Source organism: Belonocnema kinseyi, chromosome 4 (genome assembly GCF_010883055.1).
Source record: "Belonocnema kinseyi isolate 2016_QV_RU_SX_M_011 chromosome 4, B_treatae_v1, whole genome shotgun sequence".
In the NCBI taxonomy this organism is placed as follows: Eukaryota; Metazoa; Arthropoda; class Insecta; order Hymenoptera; family Cynipidae; genus Belonocnema; species Belonocnema kinseyi.
The window spans coordinates 3,907,660-3,924,371 of NC_046660.1; the positions used below are offsets into that span (position 1 = coordinate 3,907,660).

The 16,712-nt window shown below is 35.9% G+C and overlaps 1 protein-coding gene across 2 annotated transcripts in view; it reads left to right on the forward strand.

Moving 5' to 3' along the window:
• LOC117171349 (E3 ubiquitin-protein ligase PDZRN3) overlaps window positions 1-16,396 on the forward strand; it is a 27,855-nt gene extending 11,459 nt beyond the window's left edge. The window contains exons 2-7 of one of the 2 annotated variants that reach the window (XM_033358584.1): window positions 11,638-12,006; window positions 12,351-12,521; window positions 12,809-12,907; window positions 13,310-13,345; window positions 13,482-14,678; window positions 14,822-16,396. In XM_033358584.1, the coding sequence (XP_033214475.1) occupies window positions 11,638-12,006; window positions 12,351-12,521; window positions 12,809-12,907; window positions 13,310-13,345; window positions 13,482-14,678; window positions 14,822-15,115 (2,166 nt within the window). In that variant the 3' untranslated portion in view covers window positions 15,116-16,396. Of the gene's footprint in view, window positions 1-11,637; window positions 12,007-12,350; window positions 12,522-12,808; window positions 12,908-13,309; window positions 13,346-13,481; window positions 14,689-14,821 lie in introns of both variants that reach the window. The other variant, XM_033358585.1, reaches the window with a different exon arrangement.
• Window positions 16,397-16,712: the final 316 nt, after the last annotated feature.

Genomic DNA, 16,712 nt, shown 5'->3' on the forward strand with positions numbered 1-16,712 from the left:
AAAATTGGAGCACATCATGCTTTCATTGTCTCTACACTGGAGAATCAGAGTTCTCCTTCCTACTGTGCTTCCTGTTGTCTTTTCAGACACCTATAATAAGAATTTCTTAACGGTGCGCTGGTTGATTGTACATTTTCCAATTTGTTTAGCCTCTTCACTTTCTTGTTTTTCATCAGTTCTGTCTTTAACAATTTTACACTAGTTTTTATTCGGATGTCTTAATTCTTTAATCTTTATATTACACCTAGAAAGTTGCTCACTTTACATTCTTTACAATTTCTGGTTCGTTTGCCACAAAATATTCCATATACTTTTGTCCGCCGGTGTATAAAAACACAGAAAAAATTATGGAATCACTGTAATTGAATGAAGAAAATACAGGCTAAGAAAGTATAGTGACGTATAATCTGGTAAACGGATCGTTCGAAGAAGTTCTTGAGGGAGGAAAATGGAAGTAAAATATTGGGTTTTTAGTGATGGTAGTCGAAGTATTCATTATACTCTATCTGGTGTTGTAAAAAATGCATGTACATGGAATTAGTTTATCGATTCAAGTGTTATCGCGGTATTAACTTCTTGAGGCAAATAAAGAGATTACAGTTGCTCGACGGCTAAATTCTTCTGGCGCACTACGCAGAGTCTAGTGCGAAAAAGGAATCAGTCCTACACTCCCAACAGTAAAGAATGATCGGAAAACAATTCACCAGGAAACAGAACGGCGAGTGTTGCCCGATATAGTATAACTTTTCATTTAATCTGCTAGAACAGCCATCATTATGTAATGGATCTACCTACTTAGATTCAGAAAATGTAAGTTCAAGTGAGGTATGCATATAGGTCAAGTCATACAATTATATGTCCTACTTTTAATCGGGGTTTGGGCTTATGTTCCATGTACAATGCTCAATGGACCACTGAACGTTGATTGTCGACTGTATATAAAGAGACAGATATATCACTGCACAAAAACGCAGACAAATAAGAAAGCAGTTAATTATATGTGTAATTATTTGATGAGGATCACATCAACGCGATAAATAAAATAGCTTGTATATAGATATGCAACTAGAATGAAGCTGAATGAAGCAGCATTTGCAAAACGAAAAAAAAGGATTGGTTTCATAGTGATAGGAGCCTGCGACGAGTCGCGTCGCCCGGCAGTCGACACTCGAGCGTAAAAGCTTTGCACATAGGGAACGAACGGTCGGCTAAATGTGCTCTTGCATACTAACCCATGATCCAACGAACTATACAGGCTCCGGAAACAAAAAGGTCTGTATGTAGACGTACGTACTATACACGGAGAGATCATTCAAAATTCTGGGTTTAATTCCAGCCGATTTCCAGTCTCGGAACACAGTCATTTTGGTCTCGATTTGCAAATGGGATTTTGACGAAATTTCGGGTTTCTCTACACATAAGCCAAATTTTAAAGACGCAAAAAATTGTGTTGCTAGCATATTTTTGCTTTCATTGGTTGCTCCCCGTCCATTGAATACTTTTGAAAAATCAACAATGTTTTGTGAAAACGAAAAGCTTTCATCGACAAAACCTGATTTCAATTCGCAAAAGAATCTCCAGAAAAACTTTAACTGCATACTATCCAATATCTTCTATTCAACATAGAAGATATTAAAGGGCAATATCTGTTTATATTGAAAGTATAAAATATGTGATACTAACTGTTCATATTTAAGATATTAAAAAAGCTAAATTTTATCGGAGCAAGGTTGCTGACATGTGGCGTAGCGACAAAAGATATTGTCTGTATCTTGAGCTTTCATCGTGTGTATTATGGTTTTTCGGATATGTATTGCACTATAAGTTTTGGCGGAAAATGGATTAAATGTTTTTGGATATGTTATAATTTTCTCAAGAAAATGAGGACGCAGCTACAGGCATCTTTCATATTAGCCTTGAACAGTGTGTTATCTGTTTAACACAAAAATCGCATAATTATGCAAAAAGGCGAATGCTTGAGGATTCGGATTTTCAAAACAGAGGACTACGATATTAAAATTCTTTTGCATTTTACAGAAAATGGCATGCTTTACAGGTAATTTTTGCACAATTAAAAAATATTTCTTGAATATCTTCGATTGTGCCCTTTAATATCTTGGATATTGTCAGTTAAAATCTTCTCTTTCATATCTACGGATGCTCTACTTCAGTATCTAGATTTCTGTCCCATAGTTAAATCGCTAAGATATTACCTATTAATATCTAGATAGTCTGTGCTAACATCTTTTTCTCCGTGCGAATTCATACAAATTAACTGACACATAAAGAACATTGTTCTAACTAAAGTTGAAGTTAGTGGAGTAACATTTCTGGTCAATCATAAATGAGTCTGTGCAATGATCAACGAAAAGTGTGCGCAGTAATTGTATTAATACATTATGTTTGTACAAGTTATCTTTTAAGGAATGGAAAACCATGGTGTAGAATAAGGCATTATCAAAAGCATAGAATTATAAAATTCAGAAACAGTTAAGAACGGAGTTGGGGATAAGTGTAAGTCTAGAAAAACAAGAATCTGGTACATCCAATGATGGAAGCATTCTTTTGAAATTGCGAAATGTCCGCAAAATCACCGGCGTTACTAAAGGACTCATGGAAAATTTGTACATAATCCTACAGCGCATTAGCTGATTATCATGTGACGAACTAGAAACTTCGAATTAATTCCTTGAAATCTATAGTGAAAACTTTCAATACATGTGTGTCTCACCACAATAACAGAATTTAAAGTCGATTCGCAATATCATATATATGTATTGCAACGCTACCCGTTATGTTTTTCGGAAATTAACTCCCAATACACTTATTAGAAGCTTCCAACATTAATTATTAGCAGTTGTTTTTTTTTCAACAAGATATTTTACTAAATTTTGTTGAGGTTTATCTTGAACGCTTTGCTCTTTTTTCGCGACCACATTTCTCCTGCGGGCTGCCAAGAAATTGATCGAATAAATTTCAAAGGTTTACCCGACCACCAGCCAGTCTCAATACCATGCTCGCATCCTATCCAATTCTATCTTGTCGGGATCCAATCTCGATCCTATCTAGTCAGCCCGTGTAAAACCAGCACCTTTGCTTCACAAGCTCCGTCCATTCCCCTTCGGCATCAATTTACGCACAACTTCTTTACAACGATTTCATCTTTCCGTTAGTGCTACCGCTTTTTTTTAAGGCGATATTTTATTTATTATGGCAGATTCTTTAATAATTAAACTTGTTATTGATTCAATTTTTTCGTGTAGTGATACTTCGAAAATGTGAGAGATGCAAGACGCTCTAACACAAGTTTTGGATCTACACTCAATTTTCGATATAAGCACTACTGCGGGCAGGGCTTGCAGTGGCTTTTAGCATAAATCGGGATAACTTGAGCACAAATAGTCAGGGCCGTCTGAACCATTTCCATCTGAAACATAATTTTATGCAGCATACTGCTGCATAATCATACAGCTGCTGCTCGACACGCTTGCCTGAGGATCGTCTCTCGGTTCCGCGATCCTCCCTTTACCATCATGCCGAGAAATTAAATTCTTACAGAAAAAACAGAATGTAATTTTTACAGCGATTTCAGAGTAATCTTTACCTGCAACAAAAAAGACCCTGACGTGTTAAGATTTCAACTTTAATTATTATATCTTTTTTTATTTCGATGCGAAAAAAATGCATCTTTATCTACTTGAAAATTACCAGCAAAAAAAATTTACTTCTGTTTTTTGTGTACTAGGAATAGCTTAAACTGAAGATAAGCTGTAAAAAAAGTGCTTAAATCGAGGGCTGAGTGTAGTTGCTCTTGTCCGCAAGCACCCAAGAACTACCAAGGCTCCGCCCCACTCAGAAATTGTCCGTAGGCACCCAAGAACCACCGATGCTCCGTCCTACTCTCAGAAATTGTCTCTATCCAAAGAAACTGGTTTAGTTTAAGAGAGTGTACCTGTATAAGTTGTTAAAAACTCAATAACGGTAATTGCATCAAACTTGACACGAATCTGAATGAAAATTCAAGCAGATATTTCTCACATGTAGATTCATTATGAATAAGTATACTGCCGTGCAAAAGTTTTAGGCCACCTCTTTTTTATGACTGAATAAATTCCCTTAATTTTAATTATGCCAGAGCTAAAAAAATTATCATAAAAAAAAGGTTGATTGTTGTAACTTGAGGCTGTAACAAAAAATTAGAAAACATCTTATCTGTAGGCAAAGGAGAATAAAAGTTAAATTAATACATATTTTAAGGAAATTACATGGAAACTTCATGATTATATGTTTTATATATTTTACAAAAATAATATTGCAATTTTTCCACATTTTTGTTACAAATTCAAGTTCTTGCAATTGAAAAATAAAAATTTTATGATTTATGCTCATAAGATGTTGTGATTCGGTGAAAAAAGAGCTTCAGAATGAGCCCAAGAACATTGAAAACTGTTGCCTATTTCAGAAGTTACTGAAAATTTAAGACAACATTGAAATTTACACTATTTTTGCAATATCTACCTAAAAACTGGACAAATTGGCTTCACCCTGGGCTTATTTTATACAGAATATCGAAAACAATCAAGCTTTTAAAGAGAAATTTTTTTACCTCTGGTATAATTTAAATTAAGAGAATTTATTCAGTCATGAAAAAAGAGGTGGCCTGAAGCTTTTGTACGGCAGAGTATATACATATTCCAAAGTAAAAAGTGTAAATCATGAAAAAGAAGTAGTCTAAACTCTAGAGTAATATATATCACTATAAGCAAAGTAGCGATTTCGCAAAGGTAAGCAGTCTTAACGGCTAGGTGGGATCTTTTCGCGCTTAAGAAGCGAACGAATGGAACTCTGTGCATTTGACTTGAACGTCAGTGAGATAGTTTAGATTTTTGCCGTGCGATAATATTGTGTGGACAAGCTCGTATTTGCTCAACAACCCTCTGCTTTCTTTAAGGAGCCCTTTTGCCTAGAGTCTGGTAGCTTTAGAAATGTGGAAACTTATTTCACCGTTCATTTCGCTCTCCTTTTCTTACTTTCTTGTCTGTTCAAATTGTATGAACCCGGATTCCAGCTGAACAATATCTTTGTTCATGCACCGTCCTTTGACCTGAAGCTTCAATTTGCGACTAAATTAAAGTAAGTACTGAAAGTAAATGATAATAATAATGTAATAAGTATGGAGTTTTAGCAACTAATTGGTGCATACATACAATTATGAAAAATTACTGCTGCACTAAATAAATGCTAGAAAGTATGACTATTTTTTGATCGGCTATTGGATCACTGCCACTATGGGAAGACAGTTTTAAGAAATTTCCATTTTTGAATATGGTGTCTAATTTTGACCATCTCTTATTCTCTTTGTTGAAAGTTCCGGTTAAACAGCAAACATTGCCTAGAAGCTAGGCGATAATAAATCTCGGCCTTTCAGAGCGAATATCGAGCGTTCAACTTGAAGGCGGAGAGGATGTCATGTCGCGCACTGGAGCTAACGTGATATCACACCAAGTCGATAAGAAATTAAAGAGAAGTAGACGTGCGACAATTCTCGAATTAGTTTACTAGGTTGATGAGTTTTAGAACTTAAATTAATTTATTAAATTTAAAAAAAGTCATTGATAATTATAGTAAGTAATTATATATATCTAGAAAGCTTCAAGTCCACGAAACTCGAAACTCGAAGCTCGGTCGAGTCGAGTTCAATCCAGATCGTGTTATTGACCCAAAACCTGAAAATACTTCAAGTTCGTGGGGCTAGAACTAGTGTCTTCTATCTCCATTTTTGTGCAACTCAGTTAATTACACTTTAAGAGGATCCTCTCTAGATATAAAAATGCAAATGTGCCAGTCATTTATTTTTTATTTTATGAGTCTAAAAGGGCCGATAATTTAATGTAATTCAGGCGGACTTTTCTTTCCTATATTAGAAGGCGAAGCGAGCGGAATAATGTACGGTCGATCTTGGCTACTCGACCTCTGGCTTTGCACTCTCCTAGATTTTTAAAAACTATTCTCTCTGCAGACCGCACCATTTTTTACCCATTTGCTTTCTGTCAGACATCGTGAATTTTCTCCTATCAACATAGACTTATTAATTAAAAACTGTTATTTTATTTAAAAGCGGTTTAAGCGAACGTCTTAACATGGATATTGTACTATTAAGTATTTATTTCGTTACTTAAATAATTTCAAGTTCCGGTTAGATATTGATTATTCAAAAGCTGAGATTGTATAGATTTGAAAAAAAAAAAACTAATTTCGTATTCATTTTCGACCTCAAGAAAAGGAAAGTTGAGGATTATGAAAGCATAAATTCTTATAGTATATGTTCATTTCAGTTTGTCGTGATGGAATTCCACAACGCTATAAAAGTGAAATACTGCAAAATTTTGCAGTCCTGTACATAAAACGTGTGCACACAGTTTCTGGATAACATCATTGCCACTTGATTAGAATTTTAGGTGTATGCGGTGCAGAGATCGAGCAGAGAACGGATGCCCAGATGCAGAATGTACGTTGTAGTGGAAAACAGAGTTAAATAGCGTTCATAGCAGCTCGTAGGTTTCACGGAAACAGGATAGAAATGTAAAAAAAAAATCACTTGAAACGGGGTCATCCATTTTATTGTGTGACACTTTTATTGGGCGAGCAGTCGAATATAAAAGTTGAACAAACGAAAAAATGTCAGTATTATTGCCTCGATTCAATCAATTGCTATATTCTTAACAATTGAATAAAACAATTGGCATCTGTATCGATTTTTTGAATTTCCGATAAGCAAGAAAGAGTAGGAGAAGAGAAAGTCAAATAATTCGTCGACATTAAATAGGGGCACGAATCGCCGAGACAGAGTGTGCATTGAATCTACTGGACCAGCAGGGTGGAATCGTTGAATGCGGCTAGGCTGGTTAGGGTGCATTTTGGCTTGAAAAAGGAATTGGCGCTAGAACAGGAGTTCCAATTCGCATCAGTACTTCCTCCGTAATTGCATTTCCTGGAGACAATTGTATTAGCATTGACTATGGATCATTTTATGTGTCGAGCGTCGCGTCGACGTTTCCAAGTCCTATTGTGAACTAACCCTTTTATTATTGATTCTGCAAATTACGTTTCGCATCAATAAATAATTTTAAAATTTTAATATAAAGAGCGTCACTTCTCGCCATCTACGCGAATTGAACTATCGAGTTGAAATTTGGGAAATTAAATAGCACTAAGGAACGTTTGTGTGGTCCTACATTTATTGACCTACAAAACAAATTTTTGCTTGAAAATTTTCTTTGTAAATCCAGAAATGTAGGGTCATACAAACGTTCTTCAGTGCCTATCATTTAATTTCACAAATTTCAAGTTGATAGCTCAGAAATTCGTCGGTTCCAATATGCTCTGGAATATTTATATTCAACTGCAATTTTAATCTTTTCAACACTTGTGAGAAATCCTTTTGTGCCAATTGAACGGTATACTCTGTAGAAATTTTATTTATTTAAAAAAAAAAGCTTATAATGTGTTGATCTGCTTACAGTAGACCAGAGCTGCCCAATGACTGCTCCAGAGTAAATTAGTACTCGTATACACGAGGAAAGACAACTCGCAAGCAGACATTAGACAGCTATAATGTAAGTTTCACAATCTAAAAATACGCCCACGAAATAAACGGTTTCTCATGAATTACATTCGTATATATAGAGTAAATCCTTAGCTTTATTTTTCATCAGAAATTACAGTATATACAAGAATAAGCTGTATAAAACACCGCGGTCCGCTAGCGATTACTGCGCCGATTATTAGAGTTATTAAAATATAAATGACAAGTATTTTCAAATTCCTTGAAAAAATTCTCCAATGTGGCTCTGGTAGCCCCATTGAAAAAATCCGGCTGTTATTTTCGGACGAGGGTAACGCGAGGAAATCCGCGAGGATTAATTGATTGACTCGCGGATTACCTCGAGGAACATAAAAATTCTTGCGGATTTCCTTATGTTTTTCTCATTCGAAAATAACACGAGGATTTTTTAAATAGGGAGAGCATGAAATGTCGCGCCGACTGCGTCAAGATTGAAAATCTGGATGTTGCGGCTTTGCAATAATCCATCTGCGTTGAGTAAAATAAAAAGATAGAAAATCCTTCGCTTAAAGGAGCTGTCACTTGTAAACAGGAACTTTCAGGTCAACAAAATTTGTAATACAGGTTACCCTGGTCATACTATAGTATCAGAATATCGCTGATAAAACTAAGTTCGCTATACTCGCCTCAATAATTCTATTTAGATTTTTAAACAGATAGTTGCAAATTTGTACAGATAGAAATATCAAGAGAATGTAAATACAAATCAGTCACTCGAGCATCAAGTGGCCCAAAAGTCGGTTGTTACTTATTATTCGTTCGCACTTTCGTCATCTGTGAAAATGGTTTTCATGCCTCGCAAAATTTTAAAGGACGCCGACAACACTATACTCGTGTGCACGCCAGCAGGAAACCAGTGAAACTCCACTGTAATTCGTGGGAAACAATTGCGCGGCGAATTTGGAAAGCTCAACCACCAGTTTAATCTCCCTTCCTAATAAATTGCCCGATGTAATTTCCGTTGCGTCGCGAATTCGGTACAAAACCAAGCTCAGGTCGCAAAGTGAGACAGAGAGACTCTATGAAATTAACAGTCATATCTCCGCAGAATGTGGTGTAATGCGAAATGAAATTCATGAAATATCTTCTCATTTTAATTGAATTCATATATAGGTATCATATATGTATGCTACCGGTCAAAAATCTTAATTTTAATGATATTATAGCTACTAAAAAAATTTCGCTTTAAAGGGTTGAAGTCTCTCAAAATTCTTGTATAAAATTAACCCACCAGAATACAGCCAATTAATGTATTTTTACATTCTCACCCATAAGGAGAAGGTATTAGTTTTATGTGAAAACTGACTTTCACAGATTTAATCAATTTCGAAGCTTTGAGGCCTCTTGAGTCAGAAAAAAAGTTTTTACATTAGGATTGTGCTTTCGCACACAGTTTGAGGGAGCAAAAGGAAAGATCGAGTTCGTTAACCAGCCATTTCTGAGACAAAAATTGTGTACCAAAAAAGATCTGCAAATTTGTCATGCATTATTTATTTCTAGGAAAAGTAGTTTTTGTTTTATTGGTAAAAAACAAAATTGAAAATAAAGAAAATTAAATGTTTGTACAAATGATTCAAGCTACAAGAATACACGAGACAAAATTTATTCAACGAAATAAGATTTACAAATTTTTTACGAATATTTTCTTGACAGGAAGCGTAGTTTTTCTTTGATCGTAAAAAAATTATAAAAACAAGGCAATAAGAGTAAGTATAATTCAATTTTAATGCATATTATGAATTGTAATGACATAAATTTATTGAAATGATACATGTTTCAGCGCAGCTTAGAATCTAATTTAATGCAAAATAAGAAACAAATATTAAGGCAATCATGATAAATACAATTTCTTCATTATTTTTCAATATTTGAATAAGCAATCCCAGGCAGAGTTACATAAAGAATGTATTATATTTGATATAAAAGTGTTGTGTATAATATAGAAAATTTGACATTTTGGATAAAATCGAATGCGAAGCACGAGATACGTGATGAGAATGTTTTCGTTAAAGCCGAAAGAGCTTTAAAAAAAGAGAGTTCACAATCACAAAATTAAAGTTGTGGATTCGTTGACCTTTCATTTTAAAAGGTCTGTGCACGAATGTGGGAGAACGCAAAGACCGAGCGCGAAGTACGAGAACCATCAGTCGCACGTCCTAAGTACTCTTAAACTCTCGAGCGAAATTCTTTTAGCAAAAGAGAATTCGCAATCACAAAATTATAGTCGTGGATTTTTTTAGTTTTAATTTTCAAAGGTTTGCGCAAGAATGTGTGAAAAATACAAAGACCGAGCCTGTAGCGCGAGATAAATACGTCATCGAGCGCGAGAATTAACAGTCGCGCGTCCAAAATCGTGAGTCGCGACACATTTTCTAATTATATATTGCAAAAATAGTGTAAATTTCTATGTTTTTAAAAATTTTAGGTAATACCCGAAATAATTATCTTTTCAAATGTTCGTAGGTTCATTTTAAAGAAATTTTTCTGCAGTATCGCAACAGCTTATCATAGTGCAAGAACTTATAGTTTTAACAATAAAATTAGATATATTTTTTTAAATATGAAACGTATAACCATAAAGTTCCTATAAAAGTACCTCAAAATGTACATTTATTTAATTTTTGTTCTGATTTGCCTACACTATTTTTGCACTATGTGCTTAAAAAATAGACAAATTGGCTCATCCTTGCTGTGATTTTGTATATAATTTTCAGAGCATTCAACCCTTCAAGCAGAATTTTTTTAGCTCCGATTTAATTAATATTAGGAGAACTGAATGAATCATCAAAAAAGAGTTTAATAAATGTATATAGTCCCAGAAATCACTGCTAATTGTAAACTCCCCTAGTCCAGCCCTCCCCAGCTCTATAAATCTCCTCTAAGTATAAAATCCCCTTGTCAAGCCCTCTGCATAACCAAAAATCACTCCACAGTGTCAAATCGTCTTGGCCAGGTCTCCTATCGACCCCAAAAATCACCCCTATTTGTAAAATTGTCTTGTCAAGCTTTCCACAGCCCTATAAATTTCCCCTAAGTGTAAACTCCCCCTTTCCAGCTCCCCGCTGTCCCTAAAATTACCCCTAAGTGTAAAGTCATCTTCTCCAGCTCTCCGCAGTCTCAAAAATCACATTCATTGAGATTCTGTAAAGTTGACCAAGAATCGAATTTAAGAGAACGGAAGCAGTCCATGGCATCATGTCTGTTTAGTAATTTTGTAAAAAAAATCACTATCTCCAGCAAAGTCATCTTGCGCAAAACAATTGCACAAATTCTCATTAGATCATTAAATGAAAAGAAAAAAATGGTGAGAAACAGGAAAGAATCAACCAAACTAACCTTTATATTTTTTCATAATTATTTCTCCTCGTCAGGGTAATTTTGATCGGAAACTACGGATAACTATTTCTGTCTCGTGTTTTACAATGCACAGAATGTTAGATGTGAAATTAAAATTAATTATTAAGACACTATTTTGCCGATACTGTTTATTACAGTATTCGCGAAAGCTGACAATCAACCACCTCGGGTTAGCTAGGAAACCACATGCAACCATATTCTTCCCTATCTAATACCCATTCTCTGCACATATCGGGATTGAAGAGGAATTGTCAGTCCACAACAATGTCGATGACATGATGCTGTTATGCTCGGCATGCAACCGCGATCATATATCCATCGCGTCGTAGCTTCCACATGTAGAATTGTAGGTACGCGAGCAATGCACTATCGACTACACTTGAATTTTGGTCATCAATAATCCATTTTGTCGAGTACAGTCAAGCAAGTCAAGTGACTATATACAACAATAATTCTCTATTGCAGATAGAGAAGTGATTTTATGTATAAATAATTTTGCCCTGTGCATCAGTTTTGCGAGACAAGACACACTGAAGTACACAAATCATGTAAAGACTCCTCTACCACAAATGTGCAAAAGTGCGATGTTTATCATTTCTATGACAAAGTTTAACTTATTATTTTCCAACATTTTTTATTGGTGCTACTTTTTTTAGGTGAACGGAAAAGATGTATCAAATTCTAGTCACGAAGACGCAGTGCGTTGTTTTCAACTGGCTGAAGAACCAATCATTGTTGAAGTCCTGCGTCGACATCCTAGTCAAGTCGTGCCTGCAAAAGATGAGGATAAATCTACTCAGGACAAAGAGGAGAAAACAAAAATTATGACAGCCTCAGCCACTTCAGCCAGTGACGATTCAACCTTACATGACGTGACAAATGAAACTACAATTTCATTAGTATCAACTGCTGTGCAGACAGATTGGGCAGGTCTAATTGAAGACGAAGATTTACTTCCGGAAACTGCTGAGGAACAAATCAATGGCAGTTTTGAAGATTTTCTGGCTCATGATATTGATTTCGAGGTATGCCTACTTGTTGTTGTAGGTATGTCGTCGCTGCCATTCAATATGAGTCTATCTGCTCACAGTGCCGCATAGTTTCATGCATGCCGCTGTCAGCAGATAGACTTATATCGAATGGAGTCTTCGATATAGTAAATATGTGTGAATATAAATGTTGCATTAATATCACGGTTAATATCCTAACAAATTATACTCTTGACTTTTATTTCTCGATGAAATACATAATATAAATTATGTACAATATGAAATATATATTTATATTGTATATTATATGTATGTATATAGTAAGTTCCAGTCGAGGTCAGCTTGATAAATTATTGTTTTTTTTTTGTTTTTTTAACTAGGAAGTTACGTTGCGGAAAAGTGGAAGTGCTGAAAAACTTGGATTAACAGTTTGCTACAGTTCAGCCTCTGGAAGTGAAGAAGCTGATACCGAAGTGTATATATCAGAAATAGTCCCTGAGAGTCTTGCAGCCCGAGATGGTCGACTTCGCGAAGGGGACCAAATTTTACAGGTAACTTTAAAAGATGACAAAATAACATTCGGCTGTAGAACAGTAGCATTCAACACTTTTCTATCGGCTTCTATCGGCTGTAATTAAAATAAATCAGTCATTCTTTGCAATGAATATTTATCATTGTCCATGGTTATCTTCATCGATTGGAAACCCGTATTTCTGGCTTGAATTTTCTCTGATATAAAGCATTCCGCCAATCAGAGTTTTTCGCTCATTATTATTGAAATAAAGTGTAACAGTAATAGAGAGAGATTCTTTACAAATGTGTTCATATTGCGTTTCAGGTGAACGGAAGAGATGTGGCGAATAAGGAACAAACTGAAAATCTTTTTGCTGAAACTAATAATGCTGTGACCATTCTCGTTAGCCGGTGCCTTTATCAGGTATGCTAACTTAAATTTTACTTGTGAAAGAATCAAGCAATTTTGAAAAAAAGTAACCATCGAATATGTTACAAGTTAGGCGTCCTTATTTTAGTAGTATAATTTCCCTAAAACTTAACTGTCATGCTGGAACTTTCCATTACATGTGAATTCTATGGCGGCTCAAAGTTAATTTCAAACGAGTTTTCTGTCATTCCGGTATAATTCTGATTGATTTTGCATAATTCTAAGACCGTTTTCCATTCCACTTTAATCTGCGAAATCATGCGAAATTTTGCTGTTCTAAATCCGAATTCATTCAGAATTTGGCGTTTTTTGTATACACGCAATAACCAATCATACTCGACAAACTTACACCAATTTTCAGTTGTGCTTGTATAACTTGATACTATTTTTTTTCAGGATGATGACTATGAGGTCAGGCAAACATGTCATGAGGTAATTACTTTCATATGTAAATTATTTTAATACATATAAAAATCTTGGGGGAACCATTCATAATTACATAAGACATTCTGAAATCTTCTCTCCCATATAAAGTTGCAAGGTTATAGCAGCGTGTTTGATGTTTCAGGGATCACAGCCTGTTTCTCCGGAGAATGTTCCTGCTTATCAAAACAGTATGATTGAGCAACTGATACGGCACCAGCAGCAGCAACAGGAACAGCAAGAACAGAGCGAGGAAACCAGTGGCAAAGGAACTGCAGGAAATACTGCAACGTCCAAGGTTCCACCTGTACCCTCGCACACTGAAACGAACATCTCTTCCACAAGTTCTACTGGCTTGTTACAAAATTCCCAGAAGTCTAATAAAAATACATCGCCATCTCACAACGCAGACGAGCGGAAAGGACGACTGAAGGAGACAACAGATTTTCCGAAGAAAGTAGAAACTCTAAATGTTCGGCCACAGCAGCCTGGACCGCCGCAAGTTAAGTTAATAGAGTCATATTCGAGTTATGTTTGGAGTGATACTGAGCACATTTACGAGACAATACCGGAATCGGATGTCGAACCTCTCTACTCGTTTCCTTATGAGCATCAAAACTGGCAGCAGAGCAAGGTACAAAATCAGAGTCAAGGAAACCAACTGAAGCCCTGTCACTCGTCCTCGAAAAGTAACAGTTCTGGCGAAGAGAAGGACAGCTCGAGTGCGTACAATACAGGCGAGTCTTGTCACAGTAATCCTCTAACTCTGGAACTGCATCAAGGCGAGAAGGATCACCACAAGAGTACTTTGGTTCTGTGTGCGTCCAAACATTCCCAGCAACAGCAGAAGAACAACTGTGTTTGTCCAAAAAAATCCAACATTCAGCTTGCCAAAAAGAGTTCGTCTCTGCATAACCAGCGAGATCGCGACAATTCTAGTACGAGTACTCTGCTTGCTGACACAATGTACACAAATGTAGCCAATCTTCAGCAAACTATGATTCTTCAGCAGCAACTTTTTAAGCAAGCACTCAGCAGACGAAGTGTTTCGACGAAGGAAACCTCTACAAGAAAGTCCAAGTCCCAGGGCAACTTTCAAGCACCCAGCTTGGCACAGTATCAGTTCATTGGCAGCCAGCAGGTTTGTACAGCCAACGCCTGGACACCACCTGAAGACAAATGTGATATTCAAATGGAGTGGAAAGTCAAGAGGCGAGCAGATGGAACGCGGTACATTGCACGAAGACCCATTCGTAATCGAATACTGAAGAACCGAGCGATCGAAATTTCCGAAGAGCGAGCCGGTCACACTACCGAAGATGACACGATGTCGGAAATGAAGGTATTTAAGCGTACGTCTGGTTCAAGCTAAAAGTGTTTGTTTGCTCATTGATTTCTTGTTTGTAACACTGTGGCGCACTGCTTGCTCAAGTCCGTCTCAATTCGCAACAGTCTTGTCAACTGAATTTTTAATTTACTATTTAGATTGGCCGGTACTGGAGTAAAGAGGATCGCAAGAGGCAATTGGAACAAGCGCGCGAACGTAAGCAGCGGCAGCAGGAGATGTTGCTGCAGCAGCAGCAGCACCAGCACCAGCAGCAACCAATTATACCATTAAATATAGTGGAGCTCAGTCACCGGAAAATGGCACGAAAAAAAGTTGCCTTAGATGACTTTACGACAGTTCAAGAGATGTTGGTGCACGGAAGCAGAGTGGGAACTGGAGGCCCAGGTGCTGGAGGCAAATTGATGGGCCTCTTGTCAGTCACGACTGTCTAGCACACAGATGCAGTAGTAATACTCGCTTGCGCCCTTTCATTGCTTATATTTTACTTTTTAACGTAGAGAGACTCGGTAGAATTGATCAGTCGCAGAATTAAACGCCATTGTTAGGATAATGGACCCATTGATAATAACATGAAATCAGTATTAGTTTATACATTTATATAACTTTTTTAAAAATTATTATTCTTTGGCCTTGCCTCTCTATTTGTCTGTCGGGCAAATTCGTCGATAGAGTGAGCGAGTTAGATGTAAATACTTTTCATAAATATGACACTCGTAGATTTAAAATAGGTTTTTTAACGTAGCATAAAATCAAGAAGATTAGAGAGGTATAGATTGTGTACATATGTATATGTATATTGCATTTAACATGTCCCATAAAATACTCCATTCCGAGAGCAAAAGCTATTTTGTCATGAAAAAATATTCTCATATTGCGCAAGACAAAATTTGATCTGGCTCTCTCCCCCGCTCTCCCCTTAAATTTTACAAATACCACATTTTTTATACATATATGTATTAGAACTCGAGCTTCCAGAGAACATATGTGGTGAATCAAAGAGGTTTATGTAGTTGAAAAAAAGACTTTTGTAAGTTCCTCTAAATTCCACCTCATTAAATGAGCAGAAGCTTTTTTCCGAGTGCCAACTTCCTTCGAAAAGTCTTGCGTACATTACGAATCTCGCGGCGTTTCTTATTATTGGCAAAAGAGTTACTGATTGATTGTTATTGAGCCAAGTTTTGCACGAAAGATAATGAGTTGAAATATTTCTTAGAAGTAGAATATATATTTTTTGTCGGCATAAATATAATATATATAGATAACTCATACGTGTACATACCCGTGCCATAACTTAATTTCATGCTCACATACAGGGTGTAATTATTATTATTATTATTATTTTTTTTTTAATCATTTTCTGCCAAATACGTATAAGAAAGCAAGTTTATTTTTATTATCCGTTATTAATAATGACGAAAACGTCGTAAAGAAAAGTGCGTAATTTTATGCCTGACCTGTGTTAAGTTCGTATGGTCATAGACAGACAGTTTCTTTAAAACATGATAAATAGTGAAATATTATTTGAAAAATAGATGATTAGAATCTTTTGTATTGGTAATCATGAAGTAACTTTCATGAATCGATGTTCAGGTTTAAAAAAGAAGATTTATGATATATAAAATGTTTATATTACTTTTATATGAGTGTATCAAAAAGTGTCAAGCTCAATTTGATTTAAAATAAAGATTCAGAGACTATATATACGAATAAAACCTTGTTTTGAATTTGATATGCATGTGTTTATAATTGTATGGTGCTTATTTGAGGAGCACTCTGCCCTCTCATTATGATTAATTAGCGTTTCTGATTCACAATCCTCTGGGTCTAATTGTATTTCCCTCACTCACCTATTATTGATCTCCAGCGCCACATTTCTCGTTTCCGAAATTACTTTTGGAGTTAACGTCAGTAAGTCGAACACTACAAAGAGATGAACACGAAGTAGTAGTAACGAGACCTTACTGTCAATCCACGGATATGAAGCACACAATTTTCAAATTTAATTTATCATCGTACACAGTGCACAAT